Below are 27,805 nucleotides of genomic sequence, written 5' to 3'. Positions count from 1 at the left end.
GGCTTATGAGTTAGCCTTGCCTCCAGGGCTGTCCGGAGTGCATCCGGTATTCCATGTGTCGATGTTGAAAAGATACCATGGGGATGGAAACTACATTATCCGTTGGGATTCAGTTTTGCTAGACGAGAATTTGTCTTATGAGGAGGAACCTATTGCCATTTTAGATAGGGAAATTCGCAAGTTGAGATCAAGGGAGATTGCATCCATCAAAGTTCAATGGAAGAATCGACCGGTTGAAGAAGCCACTTGGGAGAAGGAGGCAGATATGCAAGAAAGATACCCACATCTGTTTAAAGATTCAGGTACTCCTTCTCGCCCTTGTTTTCCTTCTTGTGATCGTTCGGGGACGAACGATGGGTAAATTGGTATCTATTTTAACGACCTGTTTAGTCGTTTTGAGCAGCAGACTTCAATTCTGGAAAAATTGGCAGAAGCGACGGACCCCACGACGGACCGTCATGGGCACGACGGACCGTCGCAGGGTCTCGTTTCAAAACACTTAGAAAATCTGAAATTGGGTACTGAAAATTGACTTTCTGAACTTCGTAACGGAATGGCAGGACGGACCGTCACAGGTGTGACGGACTGTCACAGACTCTTCAGAGAAATTGAGTCTCTGAACTCTGTGACGGGCAGCAGGACGGACCGTCGAGGGCACGACGGGCCGTCACTGGCTGCGTAATCCCAGTTTGAGTCGGATTTCCTTAATTGTTTTAAGGGACGTTTTTAACTATTTCTGCCTTAATTATAAAGTTAGTGGGTTAATGTTAATAAGTCTAATTACTTGGGGGTTAAAAGAGGTAACCTTAAGTTAATTAGTGGGTTATTATTGCCATCTTTCATTCTTAATTATATACTAATTAGGGTAAAAGAAAGAGGGTTTGAATAAGAAAATAGAAAGAACAAGAGAGAGAGGGAGAATCGAACGAGGAAGAGAGAAACAAAGCTTGGGAAATTGCTTGCTTGATCACGAATCTTCGGTGGAGGTAGGTTATGGTTTTTATGCTATTCGTAGTAAACTCTTAATAGCGAATGATATGTATGGGTAGTATTGTAAACCCTTCTATATGCTTAATTGTATGCTTGCATGAATGTGATTATATGATTGTGATAAAATAAGCATGATGAAGCTATTGAATCCTAAATCTTGAAAGATAACCCTAATCTACTTTATTAATGATGATGCAATGGTATAAAAGAAGGCTTGATGAACGAAAGTAGTGAGATTAGGGGATCGGTTGCCACGTTCCGGTACCAGGATAGAATATGAGGATCGGAGTGTCACGTTCCGACACCAGGATAGTATATGGATCGGGTGTCACGTTCCGGTACCAGGATAGTATATGGATCGGGTGCCACGTTCCGGTACCAGGATAGAATATGAGGATCGGAGTGTCACGTTCCGACACCAGGATAGTATATGAGGAGCGGAGTGTCACGTACCGACACAAGGGGAATAAAGATAATGAATCTTGAAAGATGATAATATATTCAAATCTAATGAACCTAATTCCCAAATAAGTATGATGAGGAGGCGTGAGTCCTCATTGATGTGCTTGGTGTTGTAACCAAGGGTTATGGTAACTGTAAATGCTGCATGCTAAGGATATTAGTTGATTTTATGATATTGCTTAATATATACTGTTTTCTATTTTGAGTTGGCCGATGATATCTACTCAGTACCCGTGTTTTGTACTGACCCCTACTTTTATGTTTTCTTCTTTGTTATTTGTGGAGTGCAGCAAACGTGCCGTCATCTTAAACTCAACAGTAATTCTAGCCAGTCTTCGTCACACCGGATCTTCAGGGTGAGCTAATGCTTCTAGCTTGGACTGGATCTTCCTCTTCATGTCTTGATGCCTTGAAGTTCCGGCATGGACTAGCTTTTATGTATTTTTAGCTTCTTAGAATACTCTTAGTTTAGTAATTTGATCATAGATGTTCTTGTGGTGATGACTTCCAGATTTTGGGGATAATAATAATAATTGGTTTTTATTAAGGAGTTTAAGTCTTCCGCATTACTTTATGTCGATATTACATTGAAATGTTAAGGTTTAGATTGGTTGGTTCGCTCACATAGGAGGGTAAGTGTGGGTGCCAGTCGCGGCCCGGATTTGGGGTCGTGACAATATATATGTTTCATATCATAATCTTATCCACCAACCCGACTTTTATTAAATATTGAATCGACGGATTAAATTCTTTATAAGTACATGAAAGTATAATTACAAAAAACAAATACTTTTTTTCATGTATATTATGGTTATAAATTTAAAAAATACAAATATTTTTGTTGATTTTCTGTGGAGTCAAATTACAAATGATAATGCGTACTTTATTTTTAATACTCTTGAATCGAAACAAATAGTAAGTACTTGTACATTTATTTTAGTTTGTTCATTCTTTGTTTTTTTAAATATTTTAAATTTATGTCTTACTTATTTTTATTAAGATTAAGACGTTTGAATTTTAATGCACGTATAAACGATTAAGATATTATCTCTAAAACTAAACATTGAATGATCAAAACTATTTATTTTTCATAATCTGAATGTGTGTCATATATTTATTTATTTATTTATTATTTATAAATAAAATATATATAATTTAAATAACTAATACAAAATCATGTTATTTGTCATCGTTTATGTACCCCACTAGCACTAGTCTAACGTCATGTTTACTTGTCTATAACTCGCTTATTCGTACCCAGCTACATGATGGAAGTCCCCTCCCACCGTCAACTGTCACTCGTTTCAAAGTTGACCGGTACAACCCACCGCGTGCTTGCCTACTCATTTTTCACCGGCATTTTTTTTGGTACTCAACTACAAGCTCTTCCTTTTATAAAAAAAAAAAAGGGTCTCAACCAATCTTCAATTAACAATAACTCTATCATAGCGAAATAAAATCTCTGATCCTTGTTTAATTTGATCAGACACTTGCTCTTTTTTACAGTTGACAAAAAAATAAGAGCATGAATTTTCCTTCATAATTACAAATGATAACTCATACTTTATTTATTAAAACTCTTGAATCGAAATAAATAGAAAGTAGTTATACATTTATTTTCTGTTTATTCGTTCTTCGCTTAAATTTATACCTTATTTTTCATTTAGATTAAGACATTTGAATCTTAATTCACATATAAATATTTAAGGTATGATCTCTAAAACTAAAAAACATTGAATAATTGAAACTATTAATTTTCAACATCTGATTTCTGAATGTGTTTAATTTATTCATTTATTAATTATAAATATACAATTTGAATACAATTATAATTAAATACTAGAAAAATAGAAATTCAATAAAAGCAAATTTATTATTTCATAAAAAATTAATGCAGTAATCAATATAGGTTTCACAAGATAAAGTTTAAACAATATACTAATAATAAATATTATAATAAATAATATCTTTGAGAAAATATTAATTTAATATGATAAGTTCACTAAGCTAATAAAATATAAAATATATCAAATAGAGGGGGGGGGGGGGGGGGGATTGGCCAGAAAATTTGGTCCAAATTGATCAAAATGATACTTTTTATGTTATTTTACTTATTTAAACGTTTAATCCTTTTAACTTTAATATTTTTTAGTTAAAAAAAATTAATATATTTTTAAATAAAAAAATATAAATTTTTAATCTTCTCATCAAATTCTCATTAAATTTTCTAATTATTTAGTATTTTTCTTATGAGTTACTATTAACTTAATGTATGCAAAGTATGTCAAATGTATGAATCATGTATAATCAAGCCATATGCATTATTGCTACATCAAATGAGTCAAAGAATGCGTCATTCGTTGTTTAAGCATTTAATAGTTTAATGAATAGCATTCAATGATTTAAAGACTCGAGTGTTTTTATAAAAAAATTTAATAAAGACTGAGTTTTAGATGTGATAAAATCAGACATTTTAAGATTTATTCGATGATGAGAATTTATCACTTATTATTATTATTATTATTTTATTTCTTACTTTTGAAATATCAATAAAAACATATTTTATACTCAACAATATTTTCTAAAGCAGAGTAAGAAGAATAATATCGGAAGAAAATTTTAATTGAGAAAAAATAAATCCATATGACCGTTACATAATGAAGGTGAAAACATAGATATTAACCGGCTTCAAAAAATTAATTAATTTGAAAACTTTAATATTACTTAGTTAAGAAGATACGAAGTGTGAATTATATGAAGAAAAACATGGTCTCTGCAATTTTTTGGACTTTAACGTTAAAGCTGAAAGCTCTGAATTGTTATTAGTACAAATTTTTGGATCCTTTTTAGCTTTGCCCAAACATTATAATTGTGACGTTTACATCCTTTCCATTCAAATTTTTGAAGGTGGACAAATTCAATTTGTCCACTACATTCACATGTACAAACTCTATCGGATTGTCTTAGCTAATGAGATTTCACTAAATATTTTTTGTTATATAAAAAGATTATAAATTATGAATTATATTGTTACTAATACTAATCATTCCTTAATTTTAAGTGACTTGAAGTTAATCATACATTTAATAAGTAAATTAGCAATAATTCATTTTATATTGAATTACAGAGAGTAGCAACATAATAATAATGAAAGTACAATATTAATTTTGTTCCTTAATAATTTTTCATTAAATCAATAATTCATAAAAATTAGGCCAAATGTACTTTTATTTCAGCTGCCAGAAATTGGTCCTTTTCACCCTTGATAAACAAATCTACTTATCTCCGGTTTGAATTTCTTCTTCCAAATTTCACCATCATTCTCCTTTTTCTCAATTTCAACTATTACCAGTTCTTCAGTTAATCGGTTAACTACCACCATTACCACAAAATTACCATTCTGCCCCTCCACCTTCACTGAGGCTCCACTCCTCTCTGCCACCGTCATCCCTTCCACCTCCGCCACCTCCTCAATTTTCCCGATTATCTTCTCCGGCGTCTCCCTCGATACGAATTGTTCCTTAATAATGAATCCACCATTGCCTTTAACTAAACTGGATAAATTAAAACCAGATGAATACGAGATAATATCAAATGCGTTAAGGAATTCTCCGTTGGAACCTGGACCCGACCATGACTTGAACTCGAAAGGATGATTTACCGATATCACCTCTTGATACCCTGTTTGAAACCACGGGTCATTCTTAATCTCCTCAATGGTGATACGAGTAACCGGGTTGATATCAAGTAATCGGGTCAACAACCTCTTCAGCTCCGGCGAGGTCCATTTCGGACAACGAAATTCACCTTTGTAAATTTTCCGATACATCGTCATTAAATTTGTGTCATTGAAAGGTAAATACCCAGCATTGAAAACAAAGAGAATAATACCACATGACCATATATCCACCTTAGCACCATCATAACCTTTCTTCCCCAGAATCTCCGGTGCTACATAAGCAGGGGTACCACAAAGTGTATGAAGCAACCCGTCAGGTCGGATCTGATCCCTGACAGCGCTTAACCCGAAATCAGTAACTTTCAGGTCCCAATTTTCGTCCAGTAATAAGTTTTCCGGTTTCAAATCACGGTGATAGACCCCGCGAGAGTGACAGTATCCAACTGCGGAGATTAACTGCTGGAAATATCGACGGCTGAGATCTTCGCTGAACCGGCCTTTAGCTAGCTTGGCGAAGAGTTCACCTCCTTTAGCGAATTCCAGGACGAAGTAGATTTTCTTCTTAGTAGCAAGAATCTCATGTTGCCGTACGATATGGGGATGACGCAACTGACGCATGATAGAGATTTCTCTCTTAACGTGCCCCGTTAGCCCACCTTTGAGTATTTTCTGTTTGCTGACGACTTTAATGGCCACACTCTGTGCCGTCCTGAAGTCTCTGGCATGATATACTTTACCAAAAGCACCACAACCCAGGAGTTGTCCCAGTTCATATTTGTCAAAAAGGTTTGAATTAACATCGTCTTCCGGCGGAGGTAACTCAGCCGGAGTTAATTCAGCGTAGATTGCTGCGGCAGTGGATAGTAAAGATGTACTGCCTCCATAGTTATTAAGTATGATCTCTGGCATAACTGTAAACACAAACCGGAAAGCTAGTAACCCCTTTGTGAATTTTCTCTAACCTTTGCATTAAAACACCGAGCAAATCAAATTTGCCCGATATTAGAAATTTTGATAATACTTGGGTAGCCGTTTTCGTTAATTAGTGACAATTAAGAACGATTTCCAGAAAAAAATGGATAGAGTTGCTTAAAGTGTAGAGGATTCGTATGGTAGTTGAGTGCAAAACAAAGAAGATGTATTTGATTTTTTTTCTTAAAGCAAAAGGGGCAGAGAGAAGAGAGAAAAAGAAAAAAAAATGAAAAGATTATGGCATATGGAGAAAATGTGATAGCATTTGTACAGGTATTTATTGTTGAAGGAATATCACCCCGTGTCACTTAAAACGAGAAAGATGGTCCCACACGTCGTCGTACGGTTGTTTGTTTTCCCACTCCTTTTTTCCAATTTGTTTTTTTCTTTTGGTCCTCCTCTTTTAATTTTAAGACCATACTGAAGTGTAGGGCATCTTCAAAAATATTGTCTATTTTACTAGTCAAATAAATTTAGCTATAATTAATTTTAATTTAATTATTTATTTTACTCTCTAGAATTTTTTTTTTCTGATAATTTATCTATTTTACTAGTCAAGTATATTTAGCTATAATTTGATTATCTTTTTTACTCTCTAGATTTTTCTTTACATTTTCTAATAATTTATCATTATTTTCATTTTTATTTTTATTTTTTTATTTCAAAATGTGAATCATTTTTTGGAACAATCTCTTTGTATAATGTTTATGTAATATAAGATTTTATCCATTCCAAATTCTTAATTTAATATTATATTATATTTTATTTTTATTTTTTATATGACCTAAATTATAAATTACAAATAAATATTATATATTATATTACTAAATAATAATTCAAATAAAAGTAAATTATTAATAAATCAATTTCATAAATATTACATAAATACTTAGCTTTTAAGAGTATAAGTGTGTCTGATAAATGCTCTATTAATATATTATGGAGTTTAAAAAAAATATATTTCTTTTATGTCTAGCTAATAAATATTTGACACAACAATTATGTGGATCACACACTATTTCTTTTTTTTTTTGAATATTGGGGAATATTAAAACAGCCTTCCAGATTATCAAAATTATTGATGAGATTTTTAAAATTATTATATAATGTTTTATTTTTTTATTTTATATTTAAATTATTATGTATTGTATTGTATTTTAAAATTAAAAAATTTATCTTATTATTTAAAAATTTTGTGCCTTATCCATTGTGAAAAATAATAAAACTATGTTTATTATACCACTTAAAGTGACGAAAAATGTTTATAAAAATGAAATATTATTAATTTGGGATGAAAATAATGTATATGAAATAATATGTTTTTAAAAATGTTATATTACATCAAAAAGACCTACAAATATTAAAAATTTAATTAAGAATTTAATTAAAAATATTATATAATAAAAATAATAACAAAATATTCAAAAAGAAAAATAGTAATAGTTCTTCAAATTGAAAGAACTAAAATAGTAATAGTTCTTCAAATTGGAAGAACTAATATTCACTCTTTATAAATGGTGAACATAGAATGAAATAGAGAATGATTCGTGAGCTTACTCGCTATTTTACTCTCCAAATTATTTTAATCCTTTTATTTTTTATTTTCTATTTTAGACACAATCAACTCTAATCGATTTTTTGTATTTTATATCATAGAAAAAAAATTCTCTTTGTTCTCGATATTATTTTATTATTTTTATTTCATGATTTTTTTTAATATAACACATTAGAAATTAATTAGGAATATTAATGATTTCAATGATTTTATAATAAATTAATTATAACTATTATATAATATAAATAGTATTAAAAACCTGATATTCAACTCTCCATGAATAAATTTCAAATATATTTTTCTTAAATGGTAGTTGGAGTACCTATCTCTATCTTTTCTTTTTCTCTCCTTCGTTTATGGAATTTAAAAAGAAATAAATATGGTTGGAGCTAGTCTTATTGGGATTAAAATATTGTATTAAAATTAGTAATCTTGCCAGTTGGAACAGTACTACGCCACTTGACTTGATCTGGAATCTTTTGGATTCGTATTTGCAGGGATGCTTCCCCATCTGTTTAATTATTATTATTTTTGTGTACCTAAAAGAATATTTTTAAAACTATTACACACAAAATAAAAAATAATATAAAAATTATAAATATCATTTTTTCCACCTCCGGAGGCGTATTATTAAAATCTTTAAGTGTGACAATATATGTTTGATACTAGTTTTATGTTGAGAATCTATTTTTCCACTTCCTTGCAAACTTTAATGTTAGGTTTCTTTTAAAATTTAGGTTTATAAATCCATGATAGTTTTATGTAGGTTAGATTTAAATGTATTATAGGGTTTAATTACTACTTAGAATTATTTATTGTATTTAGTTGTATTAATTGATAAATTATAATACAATATTTTCAAATTTTAGTGTGTTAAATAGGTTTTTACTAGTTTATTAATTGTAAAATGTGATTAGTTTAGTAATATGATAAGTTTATTGATTGTTCTTAGTTGAATTATTGTTATTACTTGAAATGTACATACTAATAATTAGTATTTAGGAGATAAAAGATATGAGCTTGTAGCTTCTATCACTCAACTATGACCGTCATAAGGGTCTGAAGAAATTATATGTGATCAAGTTTAACGATCGTATAAAGACTAATTTAGATAAATGATCTATGACGCGAGGAGTGAGGGGTGCCTCAAAATCCCCCAAGACTCGTCGATGCGTTGTGGACGGATCACCAATCCAACATCCAAAATGTTAGTCCATATGTCGTTAGACCTATATTTGGACTATAATCTAAGTATCATCTCCTAAAATGAACCTTTGATGAATACAATAATTCATACTGATAGATTAGAAAGTTATCCATATGCAATGTCTAAAGTTAATGTTTATAAGTTCAATGTTCATGTTATTGCTCTAGGTCTTTGAAGTTACAAGATCTAAATTCTAATTTATAGAAGTTATACTTTTATAAAACCTAAATCATTTAACTTAATTAGTATACACATTTTATTATTATTCTATATGTTGAAGCTAATTACAAGACCTAAGTCATTCTTAAAGGGAAATCATATGGTTAAACAAACATATAATAGTTAACTAGTCATCATAGATGTTATAGTTTTAGTTAATATCATTCATGGCCAATATTCTGTGACAATTAAGCGGGTTGGAATTTTAAGTTTGTATAATTTAGACCAATATGCTTTTCACGTGCAATTGAGAATATACGTTAAATAATTTATTTTCATATAATATGAATATACGTCAAATAACTAATATTCATATAAAACTTCATTGGCAATTATAAACAATTATAACATCATATTAATTACTGAAGAACATACATGTGAGATATAATATGTAAAAATATATATTTTCGACATAATATCTATCAAATCATAAAAATTAATAACATAAAATTACAACATATGTTCATACAATATCTTTGAACAATCACAAACAAAATAATAAAAATATTACTCTTCAATAAGCTCTATATACTTCTTTAATGTCATTTGTTTTTAAACGTCAAATTCAATAACATTAATCAACAGATTAACTAAACAATTGGAGTGAATAAATCATGCATTTAGGCTTAATTGGCCAGGATGAAAAATAAATACAAAGTTCACTAGAAGCATATGAAAAAGACTAATAAAACAGATACAAGTATACTAGCCAAAATTAATGAAATAGAAAAATTCAAAAGGAAGACAATTTAAAATAATCAAAGTGGAGGATCATTTAAGTACAGCCTACTCAATTTTCCAACAAAAGAATAAATAAATTTGTCAGATAAATTAAACTTAAGTTGCACTAGTCTCTTCACAAAATTAATTAGATTTTGTACGATAATGACCTTTAATACTAAAAAGTAAATCACTCTATGAACCATTAACAGTCAACTTAATGCTCAATGAAGTAAATACAAAGGGAAAAGAGTTTGATGCACCCTTAAATTTATCATTTAGAGTTAGATATATTTTCATGTGACTTATATATACCCCTACTTATATATAAATGATTCACATATATTTTTTCTCTCTAACAGAAATGAAAAAATAAATAAATTTTAGTTTATTTTTTATTTCTTAAAAAATATAATTCCATGTGAGTATATTTAATTCTCCTCAAACATATTTTTTTCGACTTTCTTTTATTTTAATGACTAATTTAGAGTTATTATTTTGATGGTCAAATTTGTTTATGTTTCACTAATATTCTTGTAAAACTTATTATAGATGATCAAATTTTTTAAATAAAAAATTAAATGACAATATACACAAGAAAAATACATTTAAATTTTTTTTCTTTACAATAAGGAGTGAAAGAAAAAAATTAAAATAAGAATAAGAAAGTCAAATAATTATAACTAAAGAAGTCAAAAATAATTTATGTACGAAAAAGATTAAAATATACCTTAAAATCTGCTAGAAGAATCATATATACCCCCTAATAATTTTTAAGAAAATTAAAAGTTAAAAATATAAAGGAATAATACTCAATTACCCCCCTATCCTATACCCAAAATCCCTGAGACACACCTTATCTTTGATGAGGTCCTATTACCCCCCATACTTTTTTTAGTAATTGTTTATCACTTTTGTACCTACGTGGCAATATAAGTGAATTCACCCATGTAGGGCGTGTGAGTGAAGATTTTAGATAACAATGACCAATAAAAGTTAGCCATGTGTCAAAGTAGTTAAAAAAAAAACTCAAAAATAAATATTAATGTTTCTCTCTAAAGCAGTTGTCTTCATCTTTTGAAAAAAAAACTCCATTTTAAGTGTTCTTCATTTTTAAAGAAGCTCCATTATCATTCAAGTTAAATAGCTCCTTAATTTGAAAAGGTAAAGTAAAATTTAATATATTCTTTACATCTTTTTATGTCGATTATTAATTCTTTTTTTTTTGACAATGTTTATAAAGTTAGGGTTATGACAAAATTCGAGTTGAATAAGTTGTGTATGGATGAGAACAATTCAATGTTTAACGCGGAAGTGCGATGCAAGCATGAAATCTTACTGCAAATGCAAACGTCTTGATCAAATCGCAATTTCGGAAGACGATTTTGGTCTTGTACTCACGATGAGGCCACAAACTATAATTTCTTTAGATGGAGAGACACGAAGAGAGTTGATGAAAGATCTCGTTTTATTCTTCCGAAATTGGTGAATAGGATTAACGAGTTAGAAAAGAATTATGAGCGTGTGAAGATGCAACTGGAACAACTTGATAATTCCAACATTGAACAGTCAAAACTAGAGAAAATTTCTTTGGCTGAAGGTGAAAGTCTTCGAAATTGTTATGAAAATCTGAACATCAATTCAAAGGAGAAGGTTGACAACGTAAAAGAAGATGAAAGAGATGAAAATGAAGAAAACAAATAAAGGTTGTTGTTTTGGCAAATTCCTTTGTTGTGTGATGATTTGTTTTGTTGTTGTATTTGTTAGTTTTCTAACCCAAGTTGGTAGGTATAAGGATCATATGAAATTGCCATAATTTTGTGTGGTAACGAAACCTTTATTTGCTCTATTGTAATGTAAAATTGAATTGGTTTGTGTTTGAAACTGTCTTAATTCTCTATTTGCCATGTCGATATGTTTGTGTTGGAAGTTGTAAAATGAAGTAAAGCAAGATGTATTAATCATTCTTAAGAGCAAATTTTAAGTATAAAGTTGATTGTAAAAGTGCCGAGAATTAGTCACAGCGCATAGGTGCCCAGAATTTCATTGCTTAAGAGCAAATTTTCAGTACAAAATCTAAATGTGCCTAAAATTATACAAGTCACAACGCATAAGCAAAACAAAGTTTTCACATTGCATAAGTACCCATAATTCAGAACTATAACAAAAAATAGGAATATTTATTTTTCCTTCAAACATGAAACAAAATAGTACTTATAGTGGCCACCAAAAAATTACTAATAAAACACCATTGATATCAACATTATAGTTTCCATGGGTGTCGAGGTTGTGAAGAGGAGGAAGCATTTTGATTTGAAAGCCTTGATTGATCTCTAATCTTCTGGAGCCTTCTAGTTGTGATTGCCTGATTTTATTTCCACTTCAATCCACTTGTCGGTTTGAAACCAACATCACCTGTTACAATACTTGATATCAAAACTCTCTTTGGTCAGGCTAATATTGTGCTACTTGACAGTCCAGGCTACAAATTTTTTAGAGAACTAAGATTATTATAGAACAAATGTGCAAGTTATTAGAGAATAAACAATATGAATGCATCGTAATACTTACATTAAAAGTTTGAAACCATTTTTATCTTGAAACACACCCATTCCAGTGACTCGTGGCCTTTTAAATTGAGTTGTGTTTTCAACACCCTTTCCTTTCCTGGTAGTAGCAATTCTTTTTTTGGTGCAACATTTGTGTTCTGGTCTACACCGTGTGTTGTAATATTTTGAGAACATGTAAACCAATTTTCAAGTGGATGATTACTACCTCTTCCTGTAGTTTCCAATCCCATACTCGTCCTTTACCACTCCTGGATCTTGATAATATTCCAACACCATTTACACTTGCACTTGCTTCATGTGTTGGTGTTCTTGAAGTTGTAGGAGGTGCAGTGGTTTTAGGAGAGGCCTTGTTGCACTTGCACTTGTTGTAGCTCTTGTTGTTCTTGAAGTTGTTGGAGGTGCAATAATTGTAGGTGAATCCCCTGTTGCACTTGTGTTTTTAGGTCTGCCTCTCCCGCTTTTGGCAACATGCTCACTCTCAATATTTGTTGATTTCTAATTAGCAAAAAAAATATTATATTAGTAAGTTGATTACACTTTACACCAGACTTGCATCAGACTTGACTTCACAATTAAAATACACCTTACACCGATATTCTTATCATAGTAAATTAGGTCATCCACTATACATGTACCTCCAGTACCTAATTTAGACAAGTCGTGGAGATTTTCTCTAAATTCAGCTTCAAAAGTACTTCTAGCACACTTCCAGAACTGCTTCTTCCTTTGCAGCCCTCTCCAATTCTTTGATCAATTTGCTAGTATATGCCTAGCACACCTTCTTTCCTCACAAGCTGGCAACAACTCCTTTATAGCTATATCCAGTCCCTACAAGTTACAACAAAAATTAGATGATTAAGTTTAAAAAATAATAAACCAACTAAATAATTTAAAACAAGTTTACCTTTTGCATGTCTGACATAATTGTGAAACTTGTTCCATCTCCAAATATCAAGTCTTTTTTCAACAGAGAAATAAACCAACTCCAAGTGATTGTGTTCTCATTTTCAACTACAACCCAAGCAAGTGAAAGCATTTGATTATGTCCATCTTTAGCCACTGCATTAAGTAATTGACCCCTGCAAACCCCCTTCAAGAAACAACCATCCAGACTAATGCATTTTCTAGGTGACATAAATTCCATCTTGAGTGTAGCAAAACAAATGTAAAATGCCTCAAATTCTGGCCTAACAGATTCATTAGCTTCTCCTAGCTTCACCACACAAATACTCCAGGATTAGACCTCAACAACTCATCCTTATAATTAAGAATTCTCCTAAATTCCTTAACATGATCACCCATAAGTTCATTCAAAATTTTAGCTCTTGCTCTTCTAGTTATGGTCTTAGCAACATGCTTATTATACTTCTTACGGATTAACTCTTGCAACTTGAACACTCTGATATTTGGTTGTTCAATAACTTTCTTTATAAAACCAGTAGCAATGAATGCAAAGTTGCACAAATATTTCCCAGTAGCCTTTTGACATGAATGGACTGACATGTAAGTCTTAATAACAAAGTTATTAGTCTTCTTGTCCAAACTTGCATATAACAATCATTTGCAATTTACCTTGCAACATCTCACCCTTACTCTATTTGGCTCATTCACACACTTTTCAATCTGAACCCCTCTCTGAATTGCATACTTAGTGACTGTCATTCTAAACTCTTTTACACTTTCAAAAACCATACCCAATTGCCACACAATCTTCTTAATGTTGGGATCAAATCTGACTCTCTCTATGGTATGTTTTTTCCTTTTGTGTTAGGTAGTTTCAACTTCATTTTTTCACCTTCCTCTAAACAACTATCATCTGTGTCAGTTTCAAAAGTACAAGCATTAGAACTTGAATAATATGGTTCATCACCCCTCAACCTTCCTTCTAAAGTACATCTATTGATAGCTGTCTCATCAAATCCAAGATCTGCTCCAGCATTATTACATGCTACTTCTTTCAGTATCTGCAGGAATTCTTTCCCTTCTTTTTCTCCTCCTTAGAAAAGATCTTTTCTCAGCCCTTAGTTGAATTAACTCCTCATGAACATCACTTCCAGATTGATCATCTTCAAGTATTTCACTATCTTTGGAATCATCACTCTCTTCAGTTGACTCATCAGATACTTTTACAGAGTATTCACTATCTTCAGAATCTGATGGATCACTATTTGGAGCTGTTGAATTTGAAGTAAAAGGAATATTTGAGGTATATTTATAGTTATATCTACCCCATTAAAAGCAGCCTCACCTACTTCATTATATCCACTAGCCTTAGTGGTCCCAACTTTATTAAAAGTTGCATCAGATTCCTCACGAGGCATGTGGACATATACTTCCAAAACAGACCCACTTTGCAAACAATTACACATTGCTAAGAGAATATCATCATTGTCAATATCTCCTAAGATGCAACTATTAGGTGGTCGGACACTAAATTTGCTATTTGGGCTATACCCTAGTTCTTTAATGTAGTCTTTAATCTCAAAATATGATATTGTATCCACATCAATATCATAATATTCACTCACTAACCACCCACATATCTTGCTTTATCACCTTCATACAACAAGGCCACACCATGATGCAACTTTAAAGTAATGAATTTAAACCCACTCACACCTATATGCATAAACATAACAATAATTAAGTAAAAGTTGCTAATAGAATATAATAATTGACTAAAGAAAACACATACCCAAATAGTTATAAAAACAATTCAAGTTGAACAAACAACATACCCAACCCCACACATACAGAACACAATACCCCACATAAACAACACAATACACGACATGTCTTTATCTTCTTACAATTAGGCATGCAACCCCACACAAACACAACACAATACCCAACATATATTTTCTTCTTAGGATAATGTTATTTAACTTTAACCCCACACCCACACAAACACAACACAACACCCAACATGAAGTTACTTTATTGTAACCCTGAATATAAGACAACACAACACAACACCCTACTCGTCTTTATTTTCTTGCATGTTTCATACTATAACAACATAACTCACACAACTATAATACCACCCAACCAACCCACACTCAAAACACGTTTCATATAAATGTATGAATAACAAGTTACATACCCCATAACAAAAAAGGTGACAATATGAATATGTGAATAACATCAACCCTAAAAATACGAAATTTGATATCTAACAAAACCATAACATAAACCCTAAAAATAAGATTAAAGTCATATTTCACTCAAAATCGAAACCAATATTTAACAACATATCACAACCCCTACAAAATCTAAGCATAACAATAACAAAAAACAAAATAAATGAAGAAACTAACCTTTGAACTCAACTCAACCACGATTCTTGCTGAATGAAATTGAACCACACTTTCACGATTAAAATTGATCCACACATGCAGCACTGAAACAAAAATTAACTATCAAAATCCAACATAGAAAATTAACTATAAGTTTGAAATCAAATTTTTAACCTTTGTTGATTTTTTGAAACCTTGAAACCAAGCTAAACTTTCCATCTTTCTTTCCTTGTTCCTTTATCTTCTTTTTGGTAAAGAAAATTTGAAAACTTAAATGGCGAGCTTTTTTGAATTTGGGAAGTGTAAAAGTAGGTAATAGTCACTTTTTAGAAAGCTGCAAAAATAGGCCCCAACGCGTGTTGAAAAAACCGATCTACCTTTCTGATTATTGTTGCCACGTAGGTACGAAAGTGGTAAACATTTACTTAAAAAAAGTTGGAGGGGGTAATAGGACCTCATCAAAGATAAGGTGTGTCTCGGGGATTTTGGATATAGGCTAGGGTGGTAATTGAGTATTATCCCTAATATAAATTTAAAACTGTTAAAGATACTAGTGGTGAAGTTACTTAATTAATTAAATAGGTTACAAGAAGTTAGTTGTGTAACTAACTTCTTGAAGTGGTATTTATGTAACAATGTGTAACAAATTATCAAGATTAGTTAGGTATAGTTTTACTATATATAGTTTTATCTGTAAATCATTTTAAGATAGATGAAATATCAATAACATAAACTATCGTTAAATTACTTTTTCTCTTTCTCTCTTCTTTCTTCTCTTAATCATTAAACTTTCTATTTCACAATTCTTCATATTAGATTATTGTATTAGAGCAGTAACTAGATATTCTAGTTCATAGTATCAATACTAATTCTAGATTGAAGAATCAATCTCTCTGAATTTTTGTTGTAGTATTTTCTTTACAATTTTCAATGACAGGGGAAGCATTACATTCTACTCAATCAAGTCAAAAAGACTGGTATTGATTATAATCATCCATTGTTTCTGTCTCATCTTGATGTAAGTGAAACCTAAATTATATCTTTTCAATTATCAGGAGTAGAGAATTACTCAATTCGGTATAGGTCAATGAGGGTAGCTTTGCTTGGAAGGAACAAACTGGGATTAGTGGATGGATCGTGCAATAAAGAAGTGTTTCCAAATGAGATGGGAAATCACTGGGAGAGAGTGAACACAGTAGTTCTTTCATGGCTTATGAATTCAGTGGAAAAAGGATTATTAGGAGGTATAATGTATGCCTCTAATGCTCAAGAAGTATGGGAGGAACTTTTCGAAAGGTTCAACAAAATTGATGGTTCAAGAACTTACAATTTACATACAGAGATTGCAACACTGAGTCAAGGTACATCTATAGTTTCTGCATATTTTTCTAGATTGAAAAACTTATGGGAAGAGTTTGAAGATCTTGTTCCAAATCCCGGTTGTAACTATCATAGATCCAAAGATTTTGTGGTACATCTTCAAAAATTAAAGCTGTTTCAATTTCTTATGGGTCTAAATGACTCTTATAATAAAGCAAGAAGTCAAATCTTGCTAATGAGTCCTATGACATCTGTTAATCGGGCATATGGAATGATCATTAGTGATGAAGGACAAAGGTCTATAGCTGCAAACACAAGAATCTTGGGTCCAAATCCTGCAGCAAGTGGAAGTAATATTGACATGGCTATGTTTACAAGAAATGGTACTAATAGATACAAGAGGAATTATAATGTACAATGTGAGTTTTGTAGAATGAAGGGTCATACCAAAGAAGGGTGTTACAAGTTGGTAGGATATCCATCAGATTATAACAAGCTTAGGAAAAAAGAGTGCAGACGAATAGTAATGGATATAATTCAAATGCAAGAGCTCATAATGCAATCACTGATAATCAGTTTCAAGGGTCAGAAAAGTGTGCCACAAATGAGAATATAGCAGAAGAAAATATGTCAGATTACAAAGAAAAAAAGTGGATTCTTCTCCACAAAACAGAACATTTGAGATGGGGTTGTATCCATTTACCAAAGATCAATATAATCATATTGTGCATCTTTTGAAGAATGTTGAGGACAACAGAGTTGCTGCAAATTTAGTTTTCTCAGCAAGCCTAGCAGGTATGAGTCAAGACAATGTAAATCAGGCCAGTGATTGTGTAGTTAACAATATTAATGAGTGGATAGTGGACACTGGAGCCATTAATCATATGGTAGCTGATATAAGATTGTTAAATAAACCTACTATGGTGTCTAGAGAAGTATATTTACCAAATGGAAACATTGGAAAAGTTACTCATACAGGAACTAGTAATGAATCTACAAGGACTTCTTTACCTAATATGTTGCATTTGCCTCAATTCAAGTTCAATTTGTAGTCTGTGTCAAGACTCACAAAAGAGTTAGGATGTTGAGTAAGTTTTCTCCCTGATTTTAGCCTATTTCATGATCTCTCCAATTGAATGGCGAGGGAGATTGGTAGAGAGGAGAATGTACTGTATGTGTTATCTGGAAAGTCCAAGTTACAACAATCTTCTAGCAGTGATTTTTTGTGTTCTGTGAAAGGAAGTCATACTCTCAAGAAGTCTGAAGATGTGATCTATGGCACAAGAGGCTTGGGCATGCATCTACAAAGTCTTTTAATAAGGTTCTGTCAATCAAAGCTGAATATATAGCAATGACATTGCATAATTGTAGTGTTTGTCCATGTGCAAAACAAGTTAGAAATTCCTTTCCTACAAGTAGTATTCAAACTTCAGCTTGCTTTGAACTTGTACATAAGGATGTATGAGGGCCTTACAGGATGCCTACTTTTGATGGTAATAGATTTTTCCTCACTGTAGTTGATGATTTTTCAAGGATGACTTGGGTTTATTTGTTAAAATTGAAGGTTGATGCTTGTGTAGTTATTAAACAGTTTATTGTGTATGCTAAACCTTAGTTTGGTAGATCTATTAAGGTTATCAAATCAAATAATGGTACTGAGTTTGTCAATTCAGTATGTAAAGAATTATTTAACAACTTTGGTATAATTCATCATACAAGTTGTGCATATGCTCCTCAACAAAATGGAGTAGCTGAGAGAAAGCATAGGCACTTGCTAGAAGTCACAAGAGCCTTAAGGTTCCAAGCTCAGATACCTATTAAGCTATGGGGGTTAAGTGTGTTAGTTGTTGTACACACAATTAATAGGTTGCCTAGTTCAGTGTTACAAAAAAAGTCTTCATATGAGGTACTATACAGGAAGAAACCTGATATTTCACATTTAAGAGTTATTGGATGTCTCTGTTATGCAAAAGTAGTAAATGAGTTGGATAAGTTAAATCCTAGATCAAATATGACAGTTCACTTGGGGTATTCAATGACTCAAAAAGGGTATGTTCTCTATGACTTAGACAAAAAGAAGGTGTTGGTTAGTAGAGATGTAGCTTTTAAGGAAGATGTTTTTCCCTTCAAAACAAACACTGATGTGTCTTCTAACAGGCTGTATGTTCCATGTGAAGTTGGATATAATGATAGAGATGACATTGAAAGAAGTGTTCTTAATGGAGGCACAATATCACAAAGTCTAGTTCAAAGTTCACAAGCAGAAGAAAGTGCAGTTCCTGTGGCACCAGTTAGAAGCACAAGAAGGTCAGAGAGAGACAAAAATTATCCTGTATGGTTAAAAGACTTTGTGTCTCTAAGTGTGAATGAAACAATGCTTTATCCAATGTCCAAGTATATTGTTTATGATCATTTGGAACCTAAGTATCAAGCATTTGTTGTTGCTTTCTCTGCTTATACTGAGGCTAGTAGTTATTATGAAGCCATCAAAGATCTTAGGTGGGTGAAAGCAATGAAAGAAGAAATTAGAGCTTTACAACAAAATAAAACTTGGGAAGTAGTATCTCTGCCTGAAGGAAAACAACCTATTGGATGTAGATGGATTTACAAGATCAAATACAAATCTACTGGTGAAGTAGAAAGGTTTAAGGCTAGTCTAGTAGCCAAGGGTTATAGTCAAAGGGGAGGAATAAATCATCAAGAAACTTTTTCTCCAGTAGTCAAAATGAAGACTGTGAGGTCTGTTCTATCTACTGCAGCAACAAAGCAGTGGCATATACATCAAATGGATGTATCAAGGCCTTCTTACAGGGTGACTTGTTTGATGATATTTACATGGAGTTGCCTCAAGGATTTCTAAGTCGAGGGGATACAACAAAGGCAGTGTGCAGGTTAAAAAAAATCCTTGTATGGTCTTAAACAAGCTCCTAGGCAATGTAATGCTAAGTTAACTGAGGCACTTCTTAAGTTCAAGTTTATGCAGAGTCAGTATGATCATTCAATATTCATTAAAAGGAGCGCCAAAGGCATCACAATCATTCTGATATATGTAGATGACATGCTCATCATAGGTGAAAGTATAAGTTTGATCAGTGAGGCTAAAAGGTATTTGCAGGAAGCATTCAAGATAAGGACTTAGGAAAGCTAAAATATTTTCTTGGCATTGAGTTTGCAAGGTCAAAAAAGGGGATTCTTATGCATCAAAGAAAATATGCTCTAGAACTGATTTCTGAAACATTTTTAGGAGCTGCAAAACATGCTATGACTCCTATGAATGCAAATGTGAAATTAACATCAAAGGAATATGATGAGTATGTACTCAAAATCAAGCAGAACCTATGGCTGATCAAGGAACTTATCAGAAACTAATAGGAAAACTTTTATATATTATAATGACCAGACCTGATATCTCATTTTGTGTTCAAACATTGAGTCAATTTTTACAAGCTCCTATAGTCTCATATAGAGGCTGCAGTCAGGATAGTTAGATATGTGAAGAAAGAGCCAGGGCAAGGAGTTCTACTATCTAGCAATAGCAACATGGATATATCAGCCTATTGTGATGCTGACTGGGCTGCATGTCTTAACTCTAGGAAGTCTGTAACTAGATATATAGTGAAGATTGGTGACTCTCCTATCACGTGAAAATATAGGAGCATGACATCCACAGTGGCAAAACTAATATGGATAATTGGATTGATAAAAGAGTTTGGTGTGGATGTTAAACTTCCAGTTAAGATTTATAGTGATACTAAGGCTGCTATACAATTAGCTGCAAACCAGTCTATCATGAATGAACAAAATACATTGAGATAGATTGTCATTTCATTAGAGAAAAGGTTATGCAAGGATTGGTTTCTACTAACTACATTTGTACTAATGAGCAACCAGCAGATGTGTTGACCAAGTGTTTGCCTAGAGTTCAACATGAAGTTTTGAGTTGCAAGTTAGTTATTCAAAACATATTTAGGGTACCTAACTTGAGGGGGAGTGTTAAAGATACTACGGTGAAGTTAATTAATTAATTATATAGGTTACAAGAAGTTAGTTGTGTAACTAACTTCTTGAAGTGGTATTTGTATAACAATGTGTAACAAATTATCAAGATTAGTTAGGTATAGTTTTACTATATATAGTTGTATCTATAAATCATTTTGAGATTGGAAAAGGGCCTAAAATACCCTCTAAGTATTGAAAATGGTACACAATTACCCCCCATCCACCTATTAGTCCCCAAATACCCTTCACATCCACCTTTGAGTCCAAATTTACCCCTTCATTAACGGACCAAAATTAAAAAAAATCAAATTATAATTTTTAATTACGTGGCACTCAACCATTTGTCGTAATTTAATTATTTAAAATAATTTAAAACCCACCCATTTTAACTAAACCCGCCCATTACCCACCGTAGGATCCAAAGTCTGGTGCTCCGCCGCCCTGAGGAGATTTTTAACGAAAACTCCGAGGCGGTGTATGTACTCCTCACGTGTACTGTACTCTTTGTTGTATTCCTGTATGAATGACTTAAATCGGTGCTCGGTGGGAGTACCGAGGAGGTGGTGGTTGCTTCCGCCGTGTGCGGTGGTTGTCGGATTTCGACCGTCGGTGACTTGCCGAATTTTGAATTCTTCTGGGATTGCTGCTGCTACTGATGTATGGTGAAAGGGAAGTAGAGAAAATGCGCAAGTTAGAATTGTAACGATTAAAGCGTAGGTTAGACCACCTCCTTTTGCCATTTTTTCTGTGCTTTAGTTTTGGAGCTTCAATGAATGGGTGGGTAATGGGCGGGTTTAGTTAAAATGGGTGGGTAATGGGTGGGTTTTAAATTATTTTAAATAATTAAATTACAACCAATGGTTGAGTGTCACGTAATTAAAAATTATATATTTTTTTAAAATTTTGGTCCGTTAATGAAGGGGTAAATTTGGACCCAAAGGTGGATGTGAAGGGTATTTGGGGGCTAATACGTGGATGGGGGGGGGGGGGTAATTGTGTACCATTTTCAATACTTCGAGGGTATTTTAGGTCCTTTTCCGTTTTGAGATAGATGAAATATCAATAACACAAACTATCGTCAAATTACTTCTTCTCTTTCTCTCTTCTTTCTTCTCTCAATCATTAAACTTTCTATTTCACAATTCTTCATATTAGATCAAAAACTATTTGTTTCATTTTCATTAAATGAAGGGTATATGTGAGCTCATTTTTGTGGCGGTAGGGGTATATGTGAGTTGTTTGTATAATGGTTAAGGGTATGTATGAATCACTTTCATAACAAGAGACATATCAACTTCAAATGACAAAGTTGAGGGTATATCTACCCTTTTCCCTAAATACAATATACTACAACAGTTATACTATTAATCCATATAACTTAAAAATAATTACTTTTAACAATTTCAAATAAAAAAGGCAGTAATAGAAAAATATGTAGTCAAGAATTCAGTAGCAAAATAACGAAAAGATCAGTTACTTTTAAATAATAGGGATAGAAAAATATTTACTGTACTAAATGCTATAGAAGCTAAAATAAAACAATTGCAAAATAAAAAATTAATCATGAAATTAGTATGAAGAACTTACAAACCTATAATATGATGCCATAATGGACTTGCTATCCGTATGATGAGCATCCTAAACTTATAGACATATTATGTTTTTGAATACTTACCTTTATTTTATTATTTACAATACTTTAAATTATATGTTAAATTTTAAGTTGGACAAAAAAGAATGTAAAAAAAAAAGGTTCACAAAACACCACTGCAATCTTACTTTGTGAGTCCTGTGAAAATAAGATATCAAAAATATTTTGAAAGAAAATTTAATCTTATCATAAATTGTTTTAAGATTTAATCACATGCCCACTTGAACATCTAATTTGATCTAATTTGACTTGACACGGACTTTAAGAAAATAAAAAAGACTTTTGATCATGTGATTCTAAATTAAAGTTATGTCAATGCACAAAATTGCTCTTTATTTTTGTGATCATGCCACGTGAAAAGTTATTAATAATTATAAAGTCATATGTTAAATTTTGAAACAGACTAAAAAGAAAACAAACTAAAAAAGAAGGAGATCATTCTTTTTTAAATGTAAGGAATATTTGTTAATAATTGTTATAAAGTAATATGTTAAGTTAAATTTTTCAGATGAAAAATGTTCATTGACTATTCATTTTTAATCACTCTTATATATTTTTATCAACACATATTTTAGAACCTTATGCAATGATTTTGTTTTCATATTCTCGTGCAATGTACCTTTCAAATTATTTTTACAGTTTTTTCATGTATGGTAGAATATGATCTCTTTGATCATTCATGTTGTACTGTCAAATAATTTTTTAAATATAAAAAAATATATCAATAAAAATCTTCTGAATAATTGTAAATTAACTGTACAAAAGATTAATTTACGAATCACCAAATAAAGTAGTAATCTAGTCATCTTAAAATTTTCTTTCTTAAAAGAATAAACAAAAAAAGAAATTGAGGAATAGGAGAAAGGAAAATGGAAGGGAAATTATAGTGTCGAATTCAAATATAACTTCAATTTTTAGTTATTTTATACAAGAAAAAGGTTAAATACATCATTATATTTTGAAAAGTGACTCATTTATGCTATAATAAAGTGTATTCATGCCATTTTTAATTAAGAAAAAACATATCCGACTTTGGAATACTACATTTTACATGTGACTACAGATTGTATGAGGCATGCTACTAATTAAATTATTCCGAATTTCAAAAAAAATGTTTCTATTTTTATTTTAGTTTGTTTTGAAAATGAATGTCTTCTTTCTTTTTTTAGTAACATTTTAATTTTAACTTTTCACGGGACATGTTTAAGACCACAAAATCGAATAATATTTTGATACATTTGACATAACTTTAATTTTGAACCACAAAATAAAAGAATCTTCTTTCTTTTCTTAAATCCCGCTTCAAATTAAATTAGACCATCCTTTTTAAACGGAGGGAGTATTCAAATTAAAAAATTCAAACAAATTAAAATATTCACCCAAGTTCAATTTTAACCTAACACTATTTATTTATCGATTTTAAGAATTTGATTTTTATATTTTTTATATACAAATAGCCCATTATTTAATTAGTTTTAATTTAGCACAAAAAAAACTTTTGATGGGTATTTCTTTTTCTTTTATCAGTAACAAGCTATTCAACTGTTTGCAACAAATTTTAAAGTGAACAGAAAATAAATTACAATCAATATAAATTAAGAAGAGACAAGATTTTATTGATAAACGTTGCGGGTACAATTATGTTCCTCTCTTGATTCTACTCTCCTAAGATTTATCAATGATTCAGGAATCGTTAGTTACATATTTCTCGAATTAAGTGATTTAGATTTGACCTCTATATGAATATTTCATCAATTTGCGCTAAAACAAATTTGATTATCAGGGACACATAATTTCGTCATTAATAAATCATATTTCGTCACTCAGTGATCACTAAATATGTATCTCTAAATGTATAAAAAGACGATTTAATGCTTCGTCGATAAAAATATTATATAAATTACAAAAAGAAAAATCGTTTCCAAATGCTTGAACATTTGTGACAAATTTATTTGTTGTAAAAAATATAATTTTTTTTTTGTAATAAATAGTATGTTTTGTCACTAAAAAGGTTATTAATACCGACAAAAATTATATCGTCGCTAATTATTTTACTTCAATTAGTGACGAAATCAATTGTGTCTAAAATTATATGTATTTTGTAGTTGAACAAAATCTAATTTCGTCACTAATAATTATATTTTATATACAAAAAATTATTTTGTTATTTAATGTATATATGATAAAATTCATCATATATATATATATATATATATATATATATATATATATTTATATATATATATATATATATATTTATATATATATATATATATATATATATATATATATGTCAATTCTCTCTTGTTATTCATTTTTGTTTTATTTTATACTTCATTCACTTCTTTCAAATTTAACTTTTTGTAAAAACAATATATTATATGATCATTATACTCATACACAAATGCATAAAATTTACCATCCAAAATTCATTCAAATTAGATTATATTTTAATTAAACTGTGTATTTTTTTAAATATCTTTAAATATATTCAGTACGATTTTATCATTTTATTTAATATTTTTATAAATTTTAAAAATTACTCAATACAATAATAGATTTATTTAAAATCAAACTTTGAAATTTATTTAAAAATTGAATAATCAGTTCAGGTTGAACATCAATACCAATAACTATAGTACTTCATCATAATATATTTGAAATTCTTGTTAGTTCATTTTTTTTTTGTACTTTCATTTTTTAGTTTATTTCAATTTTCACACTGATGAAAAAAGTTAAAAGAAATTTATGAAATATATTGCACCTTTGCAAAGTCTATGTTTGTAAATCGATGTAATCTCTGTATAGTTACTCTACGTACGTATGTGGAATTACTATTTAATATGTACATAATTATAGACCGAAGCAAATAGATTGACTTAATCTATGTAGTTTACCAATAACAAATCAATAGACATGCACTAACATTAGCACAAAGACTTGAAAAATTTATTTTTTTAATCGTGCTTATCATGAAATGTATCAAATATAAAATAAAAGTTTAAACCAACAAATATTAGTGATCTAGTGCAAGAACTGTGGCCACTCACAATACTTATAACCCGGATTATATTTTTCAAATGATGCATTTTATAATTGTGTAATTTAACAAAATTAAGGTATTGAACTTTTTTGTTTTTACAAAATCGACCGAATTCATTGATTTTATTATTTTTACTTGTAATCAACGAATGGACTCTATCTACTTCTTATGAAACACTTGTATTATTCTTTTTGTAAGTTGTCACTTGTAATTATGAACAATTGTAGCAAAAAAAAAATGTATTTAACTATGAATTTTTTTCGTTGCAAATAGCTTAATTATTTACTACAAATTTTAAGTCGTCGATATTTAACACCTTACATATTTTGTGACAATTTTTTTGTTTTCACTAAAAAATAGATTGATTAGAGAAGTTTGTCACCAATTATTTATATTATTAGTGACGAAATAAATGTCATAATAAATATAATTTTTCATAGCTAAAATTTATAATATTTAACTATTAACACTAATTTGTTGATGTTGTAACAACATATTTTTTTAGATAAAAATTTTTTGTGTCCAAAAATTAATAAATTACAAGAAAAAAAATATTGTCATGAATTAGATACATCATTAGTGACGAAATATTGTGTCACTTATTACTTTAAATTCGTGATTAACACTACTTAGCAAATGAAGTCAATTGATTTTTTTTTCTGGGAAACTTTAGTGGACAAAACATTACTACAAATTTTTATGTTTCATCACTAAAAGTATGTGTCTCATATATAGAAGCACGAAAAGTAAATTTTGTCACTAAAAACGAATAATAGTGACGAATTTGATGTCGTAGTCTGTCATGAATTACATACACTATTTATTGACGAAATAATGTGTCACCAATAACTTTGAATTCGTGACCTACACCACTTAACAAAATGGCGTCAAATAACTTTTTGGTGGGAAACTTTAGTGGACAAAACTTTGCTACGAATTCTTATGTTTCGTCACTACAGTTTGTTTCTCATATATTTAAGCACGAAAAGTAAATTTTGTCACTAAAAGTGAATAATTAGTGACGAATTTGATATCGTAGCTAATAATTTTGTAGCTATATATCATATTTGTAGTAGTGTTGCAGAATATTTGAGATGCATTTTCAAGAAAATATAGTACCCTTTATATTAGACGTGAACTAGAGTTTAGAGTTTAGTCTCCAAGAATCCTAAGTGGAATTGAAAACATAATGTAGAGTCCAAAATATAATTGAATACGTCTTGTAAAGTCCAACGAAATTTCAATATCTACATCAACATTCCCTTTTCTCACCAGCATCCCTTCTACGATTTCATCTCTATCTCAACTATCCACTCAATAATGCAAAATTTAATGTTTGCGCCTTGCGACATAATTTGTATAAATCTTTTATTTGATTGATTTAATTAGTTACGTGACTATTTATTGTTGGATATATACAAAAGTTGTTGGTTCTGAAGAGAGCATCATGCGGAAATTTATAATTTGCAAATCATATGACGATAAATTAGATGATAAATAAAATTATACTAAATTGACATAATATTATATGAAAATTAACATAAAAGAAAATTATACTAAATTGACATAATATTATATGAAAATTAACATAAAAGAAAAATACTATAAATTTTTTAGAGAATAAGTCTTCCATAAACAAAACTCTTAAACGTCTACATTATAAATGTCATTCTATTCTGTTATGAGAATAATGATCTCCAATTTATAAATCTCCAAAGTTTTTCTTTAAGGAAAAAATAAACCAAATAAAGAGGAAAAACATATTTTTCATTCATGAAAAGTAAAAGCGTTTATGGTAATATTTCGTCTTTATTTTTAGAAAAAAATAAACTTCAAATAAAGTAAGAAAATCAGAGCCAAACTCTAACAAATATCCCCTTTTGGCTGAATTTTTCTGACAAAACTTGATCCCGCCTTTTCATGTGCTTTATAATCTTATTCTTGAAAAAGTTTTCATGTATCACTGTTGCTTACCATGATTTAAAAATTGTTATGGTTAAAAATTGAAGTCATGTGTTAAAAGTTACAAATAGTGTTGAAAGTAGAGCTCATGCGTTAAAAGTAATCTGCATGAATTGAGATTGAAGTTCATGCGTCAAAAGTAAGATGCATGAGTTAAAAG

At 30.5% G+C, this 27,805-nt stretch overlaps 2 protein-coding genes across 2 annotated transcripts; one reads left to right on the top strand and one right to left on the bottom strand.

Annotated features, from left to right (window-relative positions):
- Nucleotides 1–4,534: 4,534 nt before the first annotated feature.
- LOC101254823 (CBL-interacting serine/threonine-protein kinase 14) lies at nt 4,535–6,383 on the bottom strand. The gene has a single exon (XM_004246220.5). The coding sequence runs from the start codon at nt 6,038–6,040 to the stop codon at nt 4,709–4,711; it is 1,332 nt and encodes a 443-aa protein (XP_004246268.1). The 5' UTR covers nt 6,041–6,383; the 3' UTR covers nt 4,535–4,708.
- A 10,374-nt stretch (nt 6,384–16,757) lies between these two features.
- On the top strand, nt 16,758–17,606 carry LOC101246084 (uncharacterized). Its single transcript, XM_004246759.1, has one exon. It carries the CDS (start codon nt 16,758–16,760, stop codon nt 17,604–17,606), a length of 849 nt encoding a protein of 282 aa, XP_004246807.1.
- The last annotated feature ends 10,199 nt before the right edge of the window (nt 17,607–27,805 follow it).

The sequence above is a fragment of the Solanum lycopersicum genome, chromosome 9, assembly GCF_036512215.1.
Source record: "Solanum lycopersicum chromosome 9, SLM_r2.1".
NCBI lineage: Eukaryota > Viridiplantae > Streptophyta > Magnoliopsida > Solanales > Solanaceae > Solanum > Solanum lycopersicum.
The sequence above is the reverse complement of the archived record's forward strand: the minus strand, read 5'-3'. Positions and strand labels throughout refer to the sequence as shown.

Excerpts from the sequence above, each read along its gene's own strand:
- LOC101254823 (XM_004246220.5), bottom strand. The coding sequence starts at position 6,040 with ATGCCAGAGATCATACTTAATAACTATGGAGGCAGTACATCTTTACTA.
- LOC101246084 (XM_004246759.1), top strand. The coding sequence starts at position 16,758 with ATGAGGGTAGCTTTGCTTGGAAGGAACAAACTGGGATTAGTGGATGGA.